The 19,141-nt window shown below is 48.6% G+C and overlaps 1 protein-coding gene across 4 annotated transcripts in view; it reads left to right on the top strand.

Annotated features, from left to right (window-relative positions):
• Positions 1-19,141, top strand: part of CHD8 (chromodomain helicase DNA binding protein 8) — a 70,537-nt gene that overhangs the window by 3,740 nt on the left and 47,656 nt on the right. For all 4 annotated transcript variants that reach the window (XM_083410000.1, XM_083409997.1, XM_083409998.1 and 1 more), the window contains 2 exons: positions 14,228-15,126; positions 16,144-16,524. In XM_083410000.1, the coding sequence (XP_083266126.1) occupies positions 14,365-15,126; positions 16,144-16,524 (1,143 nt within the window). In that variant the 5' untranslated portion in view covers positions 14,228-14,364. The remainder of the gene's footprint in view (positions 1-14,227; positions 15,127-16,143; positions 16,525-19,141) is intronic.

The raw sequence follows: 19,141 nt of genomic DNA, 5'->3' as shown, positions 1-19,141 counted from the left end.
GGAGTTCAGATGAGGAACACAGGGTCTGGTTTGGTTCATAAGGGGAGAGGAGGCGAGCTTTAGCCCATCATTGATCAGAGTTGTCATTTGGTCTTCTCCACGCGCCCTAATAGTCCCTGATAATTTATTTCCCACAGTTGCTTGGCAAACCGGGGAGCCAGCTGGGCTTTTGTAAGCAAGCAAGGGCATCAAGTTCATTTACCCACTGCAAAAGCTGACTGTGACTTCAGAAAGGCCAGCAGGAAATCCCCAAAGCCTCCAGAAACACCAACCAGGATTCACCAGGCTTTGAGTGAGGACTATCCTAATATGTCCCCCACAAAGATGTGCTGTTTTGAGCTCCCATGACCTTAAACCAGGGGTGGGGAACCTGGTCCTCTCTAGATGTTGCTAGACTACAGCTCAGATCAATCCCAGCCAGTATAGCCAATGGTCAGGGATGACGAGGGATTTGGACCAGCATCTGGCAGTCCAATGGTTCCTCAGTCCTGGTTTGGGGATGGCAAGTTCCAGCCAAGGCTGGCTTCATGATCATGTTTGGTGGACCTCCCGGTATGTTTCCAAGCCCAATTCAAAGTGTTGGTGCTGACCTATAAAGCCCTAAATGGCCTTGGGCCGGTATAACTGAAGGAGCATCTCCACCCACATTGTTCAGCCCAGACCCTGAGGTCCAGCTCCAAGGGTTTTCTGGTGCGGTTCCCTCACTGTGAGAAGTGAACTTACAAGGAACCAGGCAGAGGGCCTTCTGAGCAATGGCACTCACCCTGTGAAATGCCCTCACATCAGATGTCAGAGAAATAAATAAAAATACAACTTGTAGAAGGCACCTGAAGACAGCCCTGAATCAGGAAGTTCTTAACGCTTAGTGTTTTATTATGTTTTTATATGTGTTGGAAGCCTTCCAGAGTGGCTGGGACAACCCAGCCAGATGGGTGAAGTATAAATAATAATTACATTATTATTGTTATGATTTGGATGAAATGTTCTAGCTGGGCACACCACCTCCTTGCTGTTGTGGCCACTGCTCTTTTTGCTTGTCCTCTTCTCCTGGGCCAAGTCCAGACCAACTGTCCAGAAGGAGAGTGCAAGGCAAGAGGGAGAAGGATGCTTAATCGCTGCAATATGGTCACTATTTGTCTGCTTGGAGAGGTAAAGTGACTGGGCATTGAAAGCAATGAGGGACAGGGGTTCTGGAAGTTGGCTGACAGGTTGTTTTGGATGCCGAAAGTCCCAGGTTCAGTGCCCAGCATCTCCGGGGAGAGGCCGCTTTCAGAAACCCTGGACGATTGCCGCTGGTCATTGTGGACAGTATGAAGCTAGATGGATCTAGTGGTCTGACTCTCTGTAACACAGCTTCCCATGTTTCTATTGGCCCAGTGTGAAACTCCCCCAGTTCCCACTGTGCATATCTCTGCAGAGACAGTGCGGATGGAGCCATGGACACAGCTGGTTGTGGGGTGTTAGCTGTGTGCACACTGTCAGTTTCCATGCTCTCCTGAAAGGCTGCTGCTCTTGAAGTCTGAAAAGAGGAAGGGGTTCATTTGCTGTATTCCCGTTGTGATGTGTTCACTGCATTGCCGCTCCTTTGGGAGAAAGGGCAGGATATAAATGCAATAAATAAGTGTTGAACAAGGTGACTGGCATGTGACAAAGTTGCTCCTGCCTTCAGGGCAAGAGGCTGGAATAGGTGGTCCACTTTGTCCTTCCCTAACTCAGCAGGAGAATCTTCTTGCTTTCTTGGTTTGCTGGAAGGAAAGCGGGCTGTGTTAATGTGGGCTTGCAAATAAGCCACTTGCCTGGCCTACCTAGTGTCAGTTTCCATAAATGCAAAGTGGGATCAGAGGATAAAAGGAGCCCCGATCTGTCATTCCTGTGAAGAACTTGTGAGGGGGTTTGCTCCTGTACTAATTGTAGATAGGGTCACTGATGAGCTCTTTTGTGCTGTTCCCTGATAACATGTAGTTTTGCAGGAAGGTCGCTGAGCTAGCTTTCTGTCTCTCTTCACAGTGATCCATCAGCAAGATAGTTCTTGAGAGCACAGTGCAGTAAACTCTATCACATTGCGATCAACACACTTAGAATAAAGTATTTTACATGGGTAAAATAGGTGTCATTTTGTGTCTCACTGCTGGCAGGAAATCTTCAGAATTGGTCTTCCTTCAGATATAAAGTTACCCACCCACTGACACATATATACTTTTTCTTGACTTAAATATATATTAACACAAGCATTATATGTCCAAATAGATAGCCAAACAAGCTTTGCATTTGTAAGACACATGGTTAAGCATCGAAAGGGCAGTAAATAGTGGATGGTGGGTGCTTTATTTTCCTAGCCTTGTGTAAGTGTAAGTCTCTTGGCAACTACAAGGGCTCACGGGATCCACTTTCATTGTCCATCTGTTCATCCTTGCACCGCAGGAATATCGCTTAAAAGTCCATGAACTTCTGCACATACCAAGGATTTTGCCAAAACAAAGTTAATGCCAGCAGTAATTTCTGACAAGAAATTGTGGGTGCATGGGAAAATCTCTGGCCCATCCTAGTGGGACTTTAGTTTTCTGCACATTTGGTAAACTGCCAAGTTTATTTCCCCCCCTCCCCCGGGAGCCCTCTGCAAATAGGTAGCTCGCGGGGGTGCTACCTATAATGGCTGCTTGAAGGAAATATGCTGGCTCACGGCAGCCCCTTAATACTAATATTAGCGGCATCAATCTTTGCTAAATAGCCTAAAATGGGAAGCAGCGATTTAAAATGTTGGTGGAGAGAGAATGGGGAACACAACTGCCTTCAAAATGCTGGAGTAATTTTTAAAGTGGGGTTTTGTTCTTGCATACGTGTGTGAGTAGAGCTGTAGATGTCTTTCATTGTTTGTCCCCTTTGCTGCTCCAAAGCAGGGGAAAGAAATGAGGCCAGTCCGAGTCTTCCTCTTTAGATGCAGGGGCAAAGATGCTGATGTAGCAATAGAGAGCAAATTGAGGTGGGGGAGAGGCGACTTGCGTCAATGTTGGCTGGTGGTAAGAATGAAAGGAATAAGCTGAAGTTTTTAAAACGGAGAAGAAAGTGAATGAGGGGCATCTGTGTGTTGCATTCTGAGCTGTGATCCAAGTCGTTTCCCTTCCTCTTAGAGAAGTGATACACTTCCTGTGTGGGATTGTAGCCTGGCATAACTACCACGCCTGGTTTTGCAGAATTTCACACGGGATTAGAATCCTAGTTTGCATCCTCCGCTCAGCAGGCATGCCTTGTAACCCAAGGACTGTTTTCAAGGTCATCCAATTCCTCCCCCCCCCCATCCTCTCTCTTTGAGATTAAGATGGAATGAAACACACCCACTCCCCTCGCTTCCGTTGCCTGCTCTCTTTATCCCACCGCACAGAGTTGACTCGGAAAGTTGACGAAAATGGATTAGGAAATGCTTCACGTCCTGCATGTGCCTGGTCCGCATGCAAGCACTGGACCCGTCGGAATCTAGAATTAATCTGCATCTTCTATCCTGCTTCAATGAAGTTGTAGTGGTTTCAGGCCACGTTCTGAAGGATTCGTGTCCCGTGACCTGGTGATAGCTGAGTGTCAAAGGAAGCTGAGCTTTGAACTGGATTTGGCTAATCACCAAGTGAGTTCAAACCGCTGGACCATCAAGGCTGCTCAGTGTCTGCTGGCAGTGGCCAGTGAGATGCCCCCGGGAGGTTCAGGAGCAGGGCATGATGGGAATATCCATCCCCTCCTGCTAATCCTCAGCATCTGGTGATCAGAGCTTTTGAAACATTGACGTTTTAATGGCTATTGTGGCTAGTAGGCCAGATTCCAGAAGACAAGTTGTGTTTGCCACAAGGCAGACAGCTCTCTGTCTCTCCTTAAGGGGAACGGGCCTAATCCAGTTGACACTAGGCACCTTTTAAGTTCATTGATTTAAGTGGGGGGAAACTAATTAACAACTCTATATGCAGTCTCATGCCGGAATAAGCCACTTTCTCCCCAGTCAGAGGTGCATTTTAAAGTGCTTTAACTTTAGACAGTCTTACCTGGTGGCGCTGGTAATGCATATTATCATTGTTCACAAGTTACATTTTCATCACAGATTTAACCAGAACTGAGGGAGAAAACACGGACACATGCCTTTCCCAGATCCTTTGACTTATGCGACTCTGTGACTAAAAGTGAATTTATCCCACAGGTATCTTTCTAGCTGTGTTCCTTTAGTGCAGCCACGTCCAGCTCCTTAGAGGCCACAATGTACTCCCAGCATAAAGGAACTGGCAGTGATCTACCCATCTTTCTTTTTTTATTTTGAGGGGGTGGTATGCAAGCCAACAAGCAGGGGGGTGGCTCCAAACATATTAGTAAGATTTGTGTACCACTTAATTAAAAAACCCCCTCATAAGCGGTTTACACAAAACATTATAAAATGCTTGTTTGTTTATTTATATTTTCAGTTTATTTTTCCACCATAAATAAATAAATAAAACTTTACAGATTTTGACCTAGACCATAAATTTCTTTCTCCATTGACTTCCCGTCCCCGCCATGCTTTCCATATTTACCCTTAAATGCGGCAGATTTCATGTATAACATCTAATACTTCCATTTTAACCTGTTTATCTTAATAATTGATGCCGATGCTCATATTTCAAATCCTGCTCACGTTATAAAATGCTTGCTTAAAATAGGCGGAATAAAATTACGAATATTGATAAAAATCAACAGATTTTGAAAACAAATGTACATGATAAAATTTACAAGTCTCGGTGAGCTTACCTAACAAAAAAAAACCCCTGTGTGAACAGGCATCAAAAATACTACAGATAACTCTCATCTTAGGCTTATTTAACTTACTAGATTGCAGCTTTGAGTAGGGGGGGGAATAAGTAAATGTCTATTTATTTATTAACACCCATGCATGCATGTATTGGATCAGGTAAGGCTTGGGGAAGGTGGTACTAGGGCTCTGGTAGCATCCCAGGGTCTTCAAAGGCAGAGTAAGCCAGCCGGGAAGGAGGCATGAGGGCTGTGGCAGGGTCCTAGAGTCCTCCTTTCCACAGCCAGGCAAGCTCTTACAGGACTTTGGGAAGAAGGATTAAGGGCTCTAGGACCCTGCGGGAGACCTTGCACCTCCTTCAAGGCGGGAAGGATCTGGGATGTTGCCTGAGCCCTTGCCTGAGTTGGGTAGGTTGGGGCCCAACGATATCTGATAGACCCCAGATTAGCCACCCCAATAGAGAACACTGTTAGATCGTTCGGAGCATTTCGTCGCTACTATATCTGTAATCCTGACAATATTCCTGCAAGGTAGACCAGTTGTGTTTGCACCTTGCAAACGTTGCTAGACTAAGAACAGCTGAAAGCTGTTGGGATGCGTTTGTTGCTGAGGTGAGACTTGAATCATGGGACTCCCTGACTTCTCATTATTGCTGCTCTGAACTTGCAATAGAAATCCGGCATTTTCCTGGGTCGTAAGCCTCATGGTATCGACCACAGGGTGGTTAAAGCAAAGCTTGAAGGTTACTTCCAGCTGTCTCGTAACTGCCAAATTCAACCTTGAGTTACCCGGGATGTTTCCAGGTTGTTAAGGCGTAACTAAAACTTGTGTGTGTCGCTCGCTGTTTACATGCTGCTTTTCACCATTAAAAAATGTTCTCCTTAGAGCAGCTAAGAACCACCCAGTAATAAAAACCATAAGAACATAAGAAGGCGAGGTGTGCTGGATCAGGCTGAAGACCTGCTTGTGATGCCAGCATGTGACATTCAGAGATGTAGTCCTTCGTTTAGTCTCATCCCTGACCATTGAGTGTGCTGATTGGGGCTGGGAAAACACTTGAAACACCTCAAAAGAAAAAAAACTGTAGTTTTGCCGTACACTGAGCTACAATTCCCAGCACCCTTAACTAACTGCAGTTCCCAGGTTTCTTTGGGAAGAAGCCCTGACTGTTGAAGTGGTATGAGATTGCTTTAACGTCTAGACTCTTTAATTCCTATTAGCCCAAGTCAGCATCGCCAGCGCTCAAGGATGATGGGAGTTGTAGTCTAGCAACATCCGCAGGGCCACAGGTTCCCCCTTTCCTGTTTTAGGGCTTTGGCGATTGAACTGTGCTTGGAAACCAGGGGACGTGAAACTAAATTTGGGGCGGAGTGATCAGAAATCGTTCCAAGCTGCCACGGCATTTGGGATGCCTATATTGTCGCTTCAGTGCATTGAGAACCTAGTTTGAAGGTTCTCTCTCTCTCTGAAGAGGGACTGCTTGGTGGGTGTTTGCAGATAGGATATATCCTCATGGTTTGGAAAGGCTTTGCGTGGTGTGCGTTGCAAAGCTCCCATTGTGCAGGAAGCTTCCTTGCTTGCTGGAGATGTGCTGTTTGGTTAACTTTATCTGTGAACAGAACTTGCTCGTTCATGTGAACTGTAGATATAAGGGAGACTACCTATTTGGGACCGAGTTTTTTTATATCTATCTAGGGGAGGGGATTGACTTGCAGAACTCTGTGACATAGATTCTGGACCCGGTCAGTGTTTTGAGGCATCCAGATGTTTGCATTGTGTGTGTTTCTTTGGCAAGGAGGGTGATCTGAATTGAGCAAGTCATGTGAATTTATGTAGTGGGGGAGCAATAAATGTCCTCATCTCCCCAGCCCTATATCATCACATCTCCCTCTTGTGAGCCAAATCCAAGCCGCCTACAAAATATATGATTTTTTTTTTAATGCTGGTGTTAATGTTACAATATATTTAGGAGGGGGAAAATGCATGTACTTGAACAAACAATATATCCAAAGGTGAAACAGGAAGGGGAGGGCTCCTCTTGTGGCAAATGCCCCAGTAGGATCCTACCCTTCCCCCTCTGTTGTGGAGCAAAGTGTTTGGCATCCATACATGTGTATGAACACTGTTTTTTGGGAGTGTTGAAGGAGTAGTTTTTAATTCGTACGACTGATACGGGTGGTAGTTTTTCATCTTTCAGTTGAATTGGCCAAGAGAGTCCCCAATTAAATGGAGAAAAGTTACGGAGGGGAGTGTTTTTAATAAAAACGCTTAATGAAACTGCGGATAGAGTTATTGTCTCTTTTCCGACAGGGAGGGAGGAAGGATTCTTCTTAGGTGATGTCTTTGGCTTGTATGCATCATCGGTTGTAGACTTTTGGTTGTAGACTTGTTTTTTTTTAAAGTAAGTTTCTTGCTTCAGAATGGTTGCCTTTACTGATAAGCAAAATTTGAGAGATCAATCAGCCGCTCATACAAGTGACCGGTTAAAATTATTTTAATTACTTTTCGAGCCCTTGAAACAGTACACATAATGCATGCAATGCACCCAAGTGGATGGAGAATTATTATTATTATTATTATTATTATTATTATTTTAAAGTGTGCCACTGAATAATCACAGTGGACGTAAGTACTGGTGTGGTGGGGCTCCCCACCTTCGAAAATGGATACTCCAGCGGTTTGGGGTGGGAGAGGAAGCAGCCAGGATAAATGCACCTATGTATGTATGCACAGGCCTATGATAGGTGTTTGAGTGTATATGCATGCACATAGAAATTGGGGGGGGGGGCGAGGTGTCTTTTTTTCATGCCATTCGTTTGTGCATTATATCAAAATGCTCCGCTGAGCCGATGGGATGTATTTCTGCCCCTCCACAGACACACATGAGATGCAGGGATGCAAATGAGCAGTGACAGGGGAGGGGGGCAGCCCCTCTTTCTCTCTGCAGTGAAGCAGAGGAAAGAGGCTGGCTGGCACTCTGTGTCTGGCTAGCTGAAAGGGGGGGGGGAGCTGAAGGGGGGAGTGGGAAGAGAGAGCGGCTGGGCCTGGCTCCCCCTCCCTCCCTGCACACGGAAGGAAGGAGATGCTGGAGGTTTGGAGGAGGAGCTGTTGCCGCTGCTCTGGGGCTGGGTAGGATCTGGGGATCGGATGGGGAGACCTTGGGGGGGAGTGGAAAGGCAGCTTCCAGCGAGGAGGGGGGAGGGGAGGCGGTTTGTGGGTAGCAGGAGGTAAGCGGGGTGGGGTGGCTTGGGGACGGCGACGAAACTGGAGACAGCAGGGAGGTGGGGTGGGGGGTTGGGGAGGACTGGGGCTTGCAGGTTTGGGGGTTAAGGTGGAAGGAGGCGAAGGAAGGAGGGAACTGGCACTCGGATGAGGAGGTAAGGGGGGGGCACGATGTGGAGCTTGTAAGGGGAGGGGTGGCTTGGCTGCCGGGCGGAAGGAACGCCGGGGCTGCAGAAAAATGGTGGGTTCAAGAGGTGCCGAGGTTCACGGCTGGGGGTGGGTTTGGGTTTAGGCAGGGAGGCTATGTAGGGAGTTCCGTGGGGATGGAAGAGGTTGGGGGGGGAGGCATGCCGGGTTGCAGCGTGCAGAGAATGGGGTGCATTAGGGGGCTGGGAAGGCAGAGGTGTGCAGACAGGCGGAGGGCAAGGCTTTGGGGGAGGAAGGATTAGCCCAGGCTGGGTGGAGGGGAGGATGTTGGGGCAGGTGGGTGCAAATGGATGGAGGAGAAACAACCGCCAGGTGGGCTGGAAGGAGAAGAAGGGGCCCTGGTGTGAGGCTGGGGGGGGGGGAGAAGAAGGAAGTGTTGGGAGACCAGGGGATTCAGTTCGAGGTGTACAGGGGTTCAAAATTGGGTTTGCTGGCAGTTGCAAAGTGATGGGAGAAAGCCCTTGAAATAACTAGAGGGGTGTGAGGAGGATAGGAAGTGGGGTACAGGGATGCTCCCCCCAAGAAAAAGGGTGTGCAGGGGGAAAAGGGGATGGATGTTGTTTTAGCGGGGGCTGTTTAAATCAGTAAAACAGCCAAGGGAAGCAGGGGGAGTGGAAATTCATCGTTTCAAGTTAAAAGGCCCACTTGTTCTATTTTGTTTTTTCTCTTGAGGCTGTTTTTGGTCCGGGTGTCTTGACTGGAAGGGTCAGAGGTTGTTGCTGCTGGACTAGAACTCCCTTCACCCTGACTCTGATGGGAGTTGGAGTCTGTCAGCATCTAGAGGGCCAGAGTTTAGCTACACCTGACCTAGGGCATGAACAAGGGAACACAGAAAAGAGTACTTCCTCCTGACAATGACTTGCTAACTTTTAGGTGTTGTGCATCTTCAGATTTCCTCCTTGCCTTTCTCCCCACCCCCTTACAAGACCTCTTCTTTGGTTTTTTGATAATATGCAAATTAAATTAAATCAGCTCATTGGTCGGTTGAAAGGCAGAAGATACACCTTAGCCGACTGGTCAATTGACATTCCTATCTTTTAGAGCAGGATCTCAAACCGTGTCTCTCCAAAGGTGCTCAGTCTCCAGGCTCCCATCAGCCTCAGCAGGCATGGCTGATTCTCAGGGTTCATGGAGGTTTTCCCACCTCTGGAGGGCACTATGGCACCCACCTGTGTTGAAGGGCACCCACAGGTGATGTGGTCTCTGTCTGGATTTTCCAGGACAAGCAACTCTTGTGTCCTTGGAATTAAGGAGTAAGGTGAAAAGATTCCAAAATTGCAGAGAATCTAACAAGCACCTGTCCAATGCATTCTGGCTACTTAAAAATAAAACAAAACCCAACCCTACTGGTTAAAGATCGGATATGCAGAAACACATTTTGGCTTTGAGTTTAACCCTGGAACAGCCTGCTATGCACAGAAGCAACCACAACTTCTTTGCTTTATTTTTGCATCCTCTTCCTCCTCACCAGAAATTGTGCCACTAGCGGACCATCATCCACCAGTTGCTTCAGATGCAATTTTTAAAGAGGCATCTCATTTTGCCAGGCCCACAAGATGGGGCCCTGTTGTTGCTAAATTTTTATTTCTATAATCCTGTTTTAATGAAACTCTTATTTGGGCTTTTAAAAAAAAAAGTTTTATTGTGTTTGTTTATTTAATTTCTATACTGCCCTTCATCCAAGTATCACAGGACAGTTTGGAATATACCTTAATGTTGCATTTTTTTGCATCTGGCTTAGGGATTTTTTTGAATAGATGGTGCTTTTTGGCAATCCTTGTAAGGGAAAATCTGTAGATAATATTTCCCTGGAAGTAGTTATGTTTCTGCAACTGTCGTCAGGCTCATCCACACTTGTTCTAAGAACAGGAACACATTCTCTCCATAAGGAGGATGGTGCAAAGCTGACTCAAAGTCCTGTTCTCGTTTCCCTGGAGGGGGTGTGGTTACTTTGGCAAGAGGTATAGACATCCCTGGAGAGGCAAATTTCTCCTCCACTAACTGTTCGGGGTAGAGAGTGCATTGTTGCTAACTATTAATAATGATTTTAAGAGAAGAACCTGTTAATTGCCCTTCCTCACACAATCTTTTCTCCTAGGACCCATTCATATGTCAGAAATAACATAAGCATGGTTTTGGGGGTGGGGGAATTGCTGGGCTTTGCACTTTAGAACATATAGTGGTACCTCTGGTTATGAATGGAATCTGGTCTGGAGGTCCATTTATAACCGGAAATTGCTCATAACATGAGGCGTGCTTTTGCTAATGGTGTGTCCCGCTGCGCGCTTGCGCTTCTGGCATGTAATTTCCATTTGCATCCTGGGTCAAAGTTCACAACCAGGATCAGCAACTTCCAGGCTGGCGGACCTCACAACCTGGAGCGTGCGCAACCAGAGGCGTTCGCAACAAGAGGTACCACTGTACATTTATTTAACAACATTTATATACCACTTGATTGCAGTAAAACCTTTCATAGAATCATAGAGTTGGAAGAGACCACAAGTGCCATCGAGTCCAACCCCCTGCCAAGCAGGAAACACCATCAGAGCACTCCTGACATATGGTTGTCAAGCCTCTGCTTAAAGACCTCCAAAGAAGGAGACTCCACCACACTCCTTGGCAGCAAATTCCACTGTCGAACAGCTCTTACTGTCAGGAAGTTCTTCCTAATGTTTAGGTGGAATCTTCTTTCTTGTAGTTTGGATCCATTGCTCCGTGTCCGCTTCTCTGGAGCAGCAGAAAACAACCTTTCTCCCTCCTCTATGTGACATCCTTTTATATATTTGAACACGGCTATCATATCACCCCTTAACCTCCTCTTCTCCAGGCTAAACATGCCCAGCTCCCTTAGCCGTTCCTCATAAGGCATCGTTTCCAGGCCTTTGGCCATTTTGGAGCTTTTTGCAAGAAATATTAAAACCACCACTGAAAGTTTAAAACCAATTAACATTGTCAGTAAACTAGAAAAAGATCAGAACCCATTGACATTCACACATCCGGATAGGTTTGCATAAATGAAAATGTTTTTCAGCGGGTGCCAAAAAGAGTTCACCAAAGGTATCTTGCCTGATGTCCACAGGTGGGGAGTTCCAAAGTTCAGGTGCTGCCCCACAAAAAGATCAATTTCTTACAACTGCAGAAGAGTGGCACCTGTAGCAGTGCTAATTTTGCAGATGGATGTGGCAGAGAGGGCACATGGGCGGGGGCAGGGCTTGCATTTTTTCAATGCCTTCCCTTGTAAAAGAATTCTCTGCATACGAAAAGATATAATGGACTGTTGGGAGACTGGGAGACCTTTGGTTCCTAGACCTGCTAGCAATTTTTCCATGCTTCACTTTGTTATTCTGGGAGAACACTTACAGAAGGGTATGCTTTGGTTTTTCCAAAGGACAAGGACAGCTGAGAAAATTATTTAATTATTTGATATAATAACAACAACAATAGGAAATTGCTTTATATTGAGTAAAAAAATTGGTTCCTGTAGCTCAGCACTATTTCCACTGACTGGCAGCTCTGCAATGTTTCAAAGAGGCTGCAGATTGGACCTGCTGCACCAATGAGCTACACCTTTTCCCCTAAGGGCACTCTAGGCAGCGCTTTCTATCCTGGAAGACATTATTCCAAAACTCTTCTCTGCCCTTCTTTGCGCTTGGATGCTTGAAACGAATTCTTTATTTCTGTTCTGTGTTGGGTGATACATTATTATTTTTGAAAAATCGTGTGTCGCATATTCTCAGTGCAAATTAGGCAGGGTGAACATGGCTCTGTTTGGAGGGCATCGTGTTGACGTGTAGCCCTGAAAGCCTTCAGGTGACTGCTAAATGACGACACTTGCTGTAGATTTCCAAGCCTTTCTGGGTTCGGTGATCCCAAATGAGAAGCCGCTGCATAAACTGAGTAACTGACCCCCCCCCATCTACTCTAGGAAACTGGAGGTCGTAGCTCTATGGTGGAGCACATCATTTGAATGCAGAAGATCCATGGGTCAATTTGGTATCTCCAGACTAATGATATGGACTCAGCTGCTACTTCTGTGGGCTAAACCAGGGATGGGGAGCCTGTGGTCCTCCAGATGTTCTTGGGACTCCCAACTTCTATTGACCAGTGTCCAAGGAGTTATAGCTCAGCATTGTCTGGTGGGCCGCAGGATCCGCAACCCTGCCCTAGGGAGTCACTGCCAGAAGTGGGCCCGATGGACCAAAGCTCTTGAGTCCTTTTTGTGTAAGCACTTCCTATGGTACTCTTCTTTCTGAAGAATTTCCTGCACTGTTTTCAGCAATGGGTTGTTGGTTTCTCTAGTTAGATCAGTGCTGGGAAACCTGTGGTCCTGTAGATGCAGCTCCCATTGCTCCTCACCGTTGACCATGTTGGCTGGGACTGATGGCTGTTCAGCAACGCCTGGGGGGCCGCAGGTCCTTTGTCTATGGCTTAGATCAGGGGTCAGCAAACTTAACTGCACATCAGGCCAGTGTCTCTAGCGCAGATCTCATGGAGGGCTGTGGAGTGTGTGCCCATACGCATGTGCGCACGCTATTTCCGGTGCACTTCCGGGTCGGAGGAGCACCAGAAATAGCTTGTGCTCATGTGCACGGGCCTCCTCCCACCCGGATGTGCACCGGAAATAACGCTTGCGCATGCGCACAAGCTATTTCCAGTGCTCCTCCGACCCGGAAGTGGGCAGCCGCGCAGCGCCGGTAAGAACGGGCGGCGGGGGTTGCCGGAGGCCGGATAAATGAGTCCCCTTAGCTTGGGGACCCCGGCTTAGATCCTTATGCAGGTTCTCCACCATTTTAAATGTTCAGGCTTGTCTCCCAACTAAGTCCAACTCAGAGGAGACCCAATGAAATGAATGAATTTAAGTTGGTCATATCTATTAACTTCAGTAGGACTAGCATTGGAGCCAATATGCTTAATTGGAGCTGTTGGCTCATTTACACGTGCTCCCAATGCTGCCGCTTGATGCCTCAATCTTTACCAGATGAAGAGCCCAGATATGCTCTAGCAAAAATGAGTGGGTGGTAATGGAATGCCTTGAAGATGGTGCCTGTTGATAGACAGGAGAAGCCATTGAGTTGTGCATCAGATGATTGAAAGTCTGTAGCCGCCTTTTGGGGGTCTGTTATTTGAATTGGAAACGGCCATTCTCGTGTGTTCCTTAAATCTTCTGCATATCTTATTAAAAAGTAGTTCCAAGTAAATGGGAATATCGGAAGCTACCTTATGCCAACTGCTAGCTATATTCTGCCTCCCTTGTTAGAGGCAGCAATGTTCTGAAGACCAGTTGCTGGAAAGCCCAGAAGGGGAGAGTGATGTTGTGTTCTTGAACTCAGGTCCTGCTTGCAGGCTTCCCATTGGCGTATCTGCTTGGTCACTGTGAGAACAGGCTGCTGGGCTAGACGGGCTGTTGGGCTGACCCAACAGGCTCTTCTGTTCCCACTTCTAGCCCAATATTGTGACCACGGACTGGCACTGGCTTTCTGGGGCTTCAAACAGGGGCCTTCCTACTGGGAGATAGCAGAAGTTGAACATGGGACCTTCTGCATGTAAAGCAGGGGGCCATACCATTGAGCATTTGAGCCCTGGGATTCTAGAAGGTCATTGTTTGTTGCACAGGATATTCCTAAGGAGGGCAAAGCACAGACGTGGCCCATGCAAACGCTTGGCTTATCTCCTCTCTATGCATGCCTGGTGGTTTTAAGAGTTGGATTTTCCTGGTTTTTTGCTCCTTTCTAAATGAATTAACCAGATACTTCCAGTTCCTATGAATTTTCGAACTTGGAAGAGGAGATAGGAAGAGCGATTGGGGGGCACAGAGAGGTGTGTGCTTCTACTGATGGGTGCTACTGAAATGTAATCTTATAGAGCTGTTGTGTGTTTAATTTGTGTGTGGCGGGGGGGGAGAGAGAACAAAGCAGAGAGGTTCTGGGACTGGAACAGGTGTAAAAAGCTGTATTTTGTTAGTGGCCTTTGGGCATTCTAGGATATTGAAATCTGCTGTGTTGCTTCTTACTTAAAGCCCTACCCTTTCCTCCTTTCCAGCCAGCTCTAGACCGCCTTCTTCTTGCTTCATGAGGCTCAACCCCACCTGATTGTGACCCTTGGACCGCTGCAGTTGGGGAGGGGCCCCTCCGGACAGCCCCCTCCCTCAGCCAGCAGCCGAACCTCTCTCTTCTGCCATGGCTGACCCCATAATGGACCTCTTCGATGACCCCAACCTCTTCGGCCTGGACTCATTGACGGATGAGAGCTTCAGCCAGGGGGCCCCAGACCCCATTGAGGAGGCCCTGGGGCTGCCAGGCGGTGCCTTGGACTCCCTGGCAGGGGGCGCCAAAGAACAGCCCGCCCCTACACAGCCTGAACCTCCCCAGCCGCAGGCCCTGCCCCTCTCGGACGCGCAGCCCGAGGCTGTGCCTGAACTGCCGCAGCAGGATCAGCCGGGGCTCCTGCAGGCCCCCCAGGACCAGGAAGTCCTCAGCCAGGGCAACCCCTTCATGGGCGTCTCCTCTGCCACCACCACGACAGTTGCAGTGCCGTCTTCATCTGCCGGAGGGCAGCAAGGCGCCACTGTCACAGCGGCCCCACCTGCCGCCCCAAAGATTGTCATCTTGAAGGCGCCGGCAGGCAGCTCGGTGACAGGGGCCCACGTGGCCCAGATCCAAGCCCAGCCCATCGGGGCCGCCAACGGGGGCAAAGTGACCTTCGCCAAGGTGCTGACAGGCACCCCGCTGCGGCCGGGGGTCTCCATCGTCTCGGGCAACGCGGTGCTGGCCACCAAAGTGTCCCCTGGAGCGGGGGCCCCAGCCACACTCCACCGCCTGGTGCAGCCTGGCCGGCCCGTCAAGCAGCTGGTGCTCCAGCCCATCAAGAGCCAGCCGGGGGGCAGCACTGGAGCCACGCCCCTCAAGCCTGCCGTCACTCTGACCTCGACTCCAGCACAGGTGAGCAAGCAGAAAGCGATTGGGTGTGTTGGGGCGGCCGGCTTGGGTGGGATACTGATCCAGGCAGCATGGCGCGGTTAGACTTGGACCTGGGAGACCAGGGTTTGAGTCCCTACTCGGCCACAAAGCCCCCTGGGTGACCTTGGGTCAGTTCCCACCTCTCATCTTAACCCGGTGTTTCTCAAATTCTGGCCTCCAGCTGTTGTTGGACTACAACTCCCATCATCCCTAGCTAGCGGGACCAGTGTTCACGGATGATGGGAATTGTAGTCCAACAACAGAGGGAACTGCTACCCTTGAGAGAGGTTCCCCTGAGAGAGGAGCTGTTTAAACAGCATCGCACAATATTTTCCAATGATGGAACAATACAAGGCAGCTCCTTTATATCCTTATTCTGGATCACTGGCTCTCAGGCCAGGGGGTCACTAGAAATTCAAGAGCCTCTAGGCCAGGTGTGGGGAACATAGGAATCTGCCTTATACTGAGAATCGAACAGTTGGTCCATCTAGTGGGTAGGGCTGATTCTTTCCGTTTTCGTGTATATAAGAATCTCGCCACTGTAATGGTACAGTGGTGCCTCGCAAGACGAAAAGAATCCGTTCCGTGAGTCTCTTCGTCTAGCGGTTTTTTCGTCTTGCGAAGCAACCCTATTAGCGGATTAGCGCTATTAGCGGTTTAGCGGCTATTAAAGGCTTAAGGCATTAGCGGATTAGCTGCTAAAAGGCTATTAGCAGCTTAGTGCCTTAGAAAAAGGGGGTGGGGAGCGAAAAAAAACCCCCAGGAATCGCAAGACATTTTCGTCTTGCGAAGCAAGCCCATAGAGAAATTCGTCCTGCGAAGCGCATTGAAAAACGGAAAACCCTTTCGTCTAGCGGGTTTTCCGTCTTGCAAGGCATTCGTCTTGCGGGGCACCACTGTATATCGGAGTAACCTTCCTTAATGGGAGTGGCAGCTTCTTAATGTATTAGGTGCTGAGATTTTTTTTATGGCTCTTGGATCCCCCTTTCTTCCCTACAGGGAGAGTCAAAACGCATCACCTTGGTCCTCCAGCAGCCCCCGGCGGGTGGAGGCGCCCCAGGGCAGCGCCACGTGGTTCTGGGCAGCCTGCCGGGCAAGATTGTGCTCCAGGGCAACCAGTTGGCGGCCCTGAGCCAGGCCAAGGGCGCGCCAGGGCAGCCAGCCAAGGTGGTCACCATCCAGCTCCAAGTTCAGCAGCCCGGACAGCAGCAACTTGGCGGCCAGCCTGGGACCCAGAAGATCCAGCTTCTGCAGCAGCCCCCACCCACCTCCTCCGGCCAGCAAGGGACGTTGGGTGTGTCCTCCGTACAGCAAGCCCAGGTGGTGAGCGGTTCGGGGCAGAGAGTGACAGTTCCCCTCAAAGTCGTGTTGCAGCCGCAGGTAAGGGCAGCGCTTCTGCCACGCTCAGTCTGCTTTGGGGGTGTCTTGGTATACGACAGCTATAGAGCGCCTAGTGAAAATCATGATGGGGGGTGCAGGGGCCTCAATTCCCTTGGGAGTGCTGGGGTGTGGAGCTCTGGTCATGTTAGCAGAGCCACAATCCAACTCCCTGGGAATCTCTGCCTTAGCTTGGAAAAAAAAGGAAGAGGCAATTTTCTAGCTCTCATGATAGTTTTGGAAATGTGTGGACAATGTTTGCAGAGATCTCCAAATCCAGAGCGTTAACTGAATGAGACATTATTTGTCGCGGCTAGGCCTTTCTTCTGCCCTGGCTGCAACAAAGCATGTCTCTCTTGCATTGGTCTTGACAGCCACAGCAGGCACTGAAACCTAACAGTTTGACCTCACCGCCAAAGGCTGTACCCCTTCATTGTCCCCAGAGACAGACGGATGCCACTAACTGAGTGAGGGGCCACTGCATTCTGGTGAACAGCAAAACCAGAATAAACTGCAGGCAGCGACAAAATTGCGGGGGAAACGCTGTTGCAGTTTTGCAATTCATACGTGATGCGGAACTGAACATGGACTTGGTTTGTGTGGAAATGGGATTCCCTGCCTGCCAGATTGTAGTTGCTGTAGCACGGAGATCATGAGTGATAAATCATGGAAACAACCGAAGCAGGAAGATAAGGGAAGGTGATTGTAGGTAGCGTTTACCCCTGACATAAAAAAAAAATAAAACCACCTAGGTTTTCTTTAAAAAAATTTTTAGAAAACTGGTACACACCAAGCCTGCTATTTGCCTCCAAAAACCTTTGGGGCATAAGTGTGTTCAGTTTTTAAATTAATAATTTTTAAAGTGCTGGAGTGTGTCTTAATGAAATTTTCGTTGGCTACCTTTACTCTCAACTTTTTTTATTGTGCTGTATTTTTTTTAAAGAATGTTTTTTGTTAAGCTACCTTGAGCTCTGCTGTGGGGGATATGGAGACACGATATTCCAGTTTTGGTCTGACCAATGCAGTCTAAAGCAGCACTATGACTTCCTTTGATGCCACCTAGAATAGCATTAGCTTTTTTTGCTGCTGCATCACCCTGTTGACTCCTGTTAAGCTTGTGGTCTATTACGACCCCTAGATCCTTTTCACCTGTACTACTGGCAAGCCAGGTGTCCTCCATCCTATATTTGCACATCTGGTTATTCATGCCTAAGTGTGGAACCTTACATTTGTCCCTGTTGAAATTCATTTTGTTAGCTTGGGCCCATTTCTCCAATCTGTTAATGTCGTATTGAATCCTGTTTTCCGTATGCTGCCGAAATCCACTTAGCTACTAATGGGTGGAAAACCTAAGGAACTCCAGATGTTTTTAGACTTCAACTCCCATCAGTCCCAGTCAGCAAAGGAATTGCTGAGGGATGATGGGACATGTAGTAGTAACTGATAGTTATTAATTTTTCTACTCCACCCACCTGACATGGGTTGCTCCAGCCACTCTGGGCAGCTTCCAACAGAATATACAAAAACACAGCAGAGCATCTGACTTTAAACGTTTCCTGAGACAGGGCTGCCTTCAGGTGTCTACGAAAGGTTGTATTGTATACAGTGGCAGCTCAGTTTACAAACTTAATCTGTTCTGGAAGTCCATTCTTAAACCAAAATCATTCTTAAACTGAGGCACGCTTTCCCTAATGAGGCCTCCTGCTGCCGATGCCCTTCCACTGTTTGGGTTCCGTTCTTAAAAGGTAAAGGTACCCCTGCCCGTATGGGCATGTCGTGTCCGACTCTGGGGTGGCGCGCCCATCTTGCTTAAGAGGCCAGGGGCCAGCGCTGTCTGAGGACACTTCCGAGTCACATGGCCAGCGTGACGAAGCTGCTCTAGCGAGCCTGCACCAGCGCAGCACACGGAAACGGCGTTTACCTTCCTGCTAGAAAGGGATACCTATTTATCTACTTGCACTTAAGGGTGCTTTCGAACTGCTAGGTGGGCAGGAGCTGGGACCGAACGACGGGAGCTCATCTCGCCGCGGGGATTCGAACCGCCGACCATGCGATCGGCAAGTCCTAGGCGCTGAGGTTTTACCCACAGCGCCACCCGCGTTCCGTTCTTAGACCAAGGTGAACTTCGCAAACCGGGACACTACTTCAGTTTTGCGGAGTTCGTAAACCGAATCATTTTTAAACAGGACTGTTCTTAAACCGAGGTACCACTGTAATGATTTACATCTTTGACATCTGACAGGAGGGCGGGTGCCACTACCGAGAAGGCCCTCTGCCTGGTTCCCTTTAACTTCACTTCTTGCAATGAGGGAACCACCAGAAGGCCCTCGGAGCTGGACCTCAGTGTCAGGGCTGAATGATGGGAGATGCTCCTCCAGTGTTACAGGGCCAAAGGCATTATTGAATACAGTGGTGCCTCGCAAGACGAAATTAATTCGTTCCGTGAGTTTTTTCGTAGAGCGAGTTTTTTTGCCTTGCGAAGCACCACGGCGGGGAGGGGTGGGGAGAAGCAGGGCAGCTGCCGCAGCCGGTCCTTGGACTCACCCGCACTTTGTGGACACCGCGCGACGCGGCTGCTGGAGGACGGCGGGGCTCAGGAGCGCGACTCTGGCTGCAACGC

Source organism: Podarcis tiliguerta (assembly GCF_965153285.1).
Source record: "Podarcis tiliguerta genome assembly, chromosome: 13".
In the NCBI taxonomy this organism is placed as follows: domain Eukaryota; kingdom Metazoa; phylum Chordata; class Lepidosauria; order Squamata; family Lacertidae; genus Podarcis; species Podarcis tiliguerta.
Note: the sequence above shows the minus strand (reverse complement) of the source record. Positions and strands in the feature narration are given on the sequence as shown.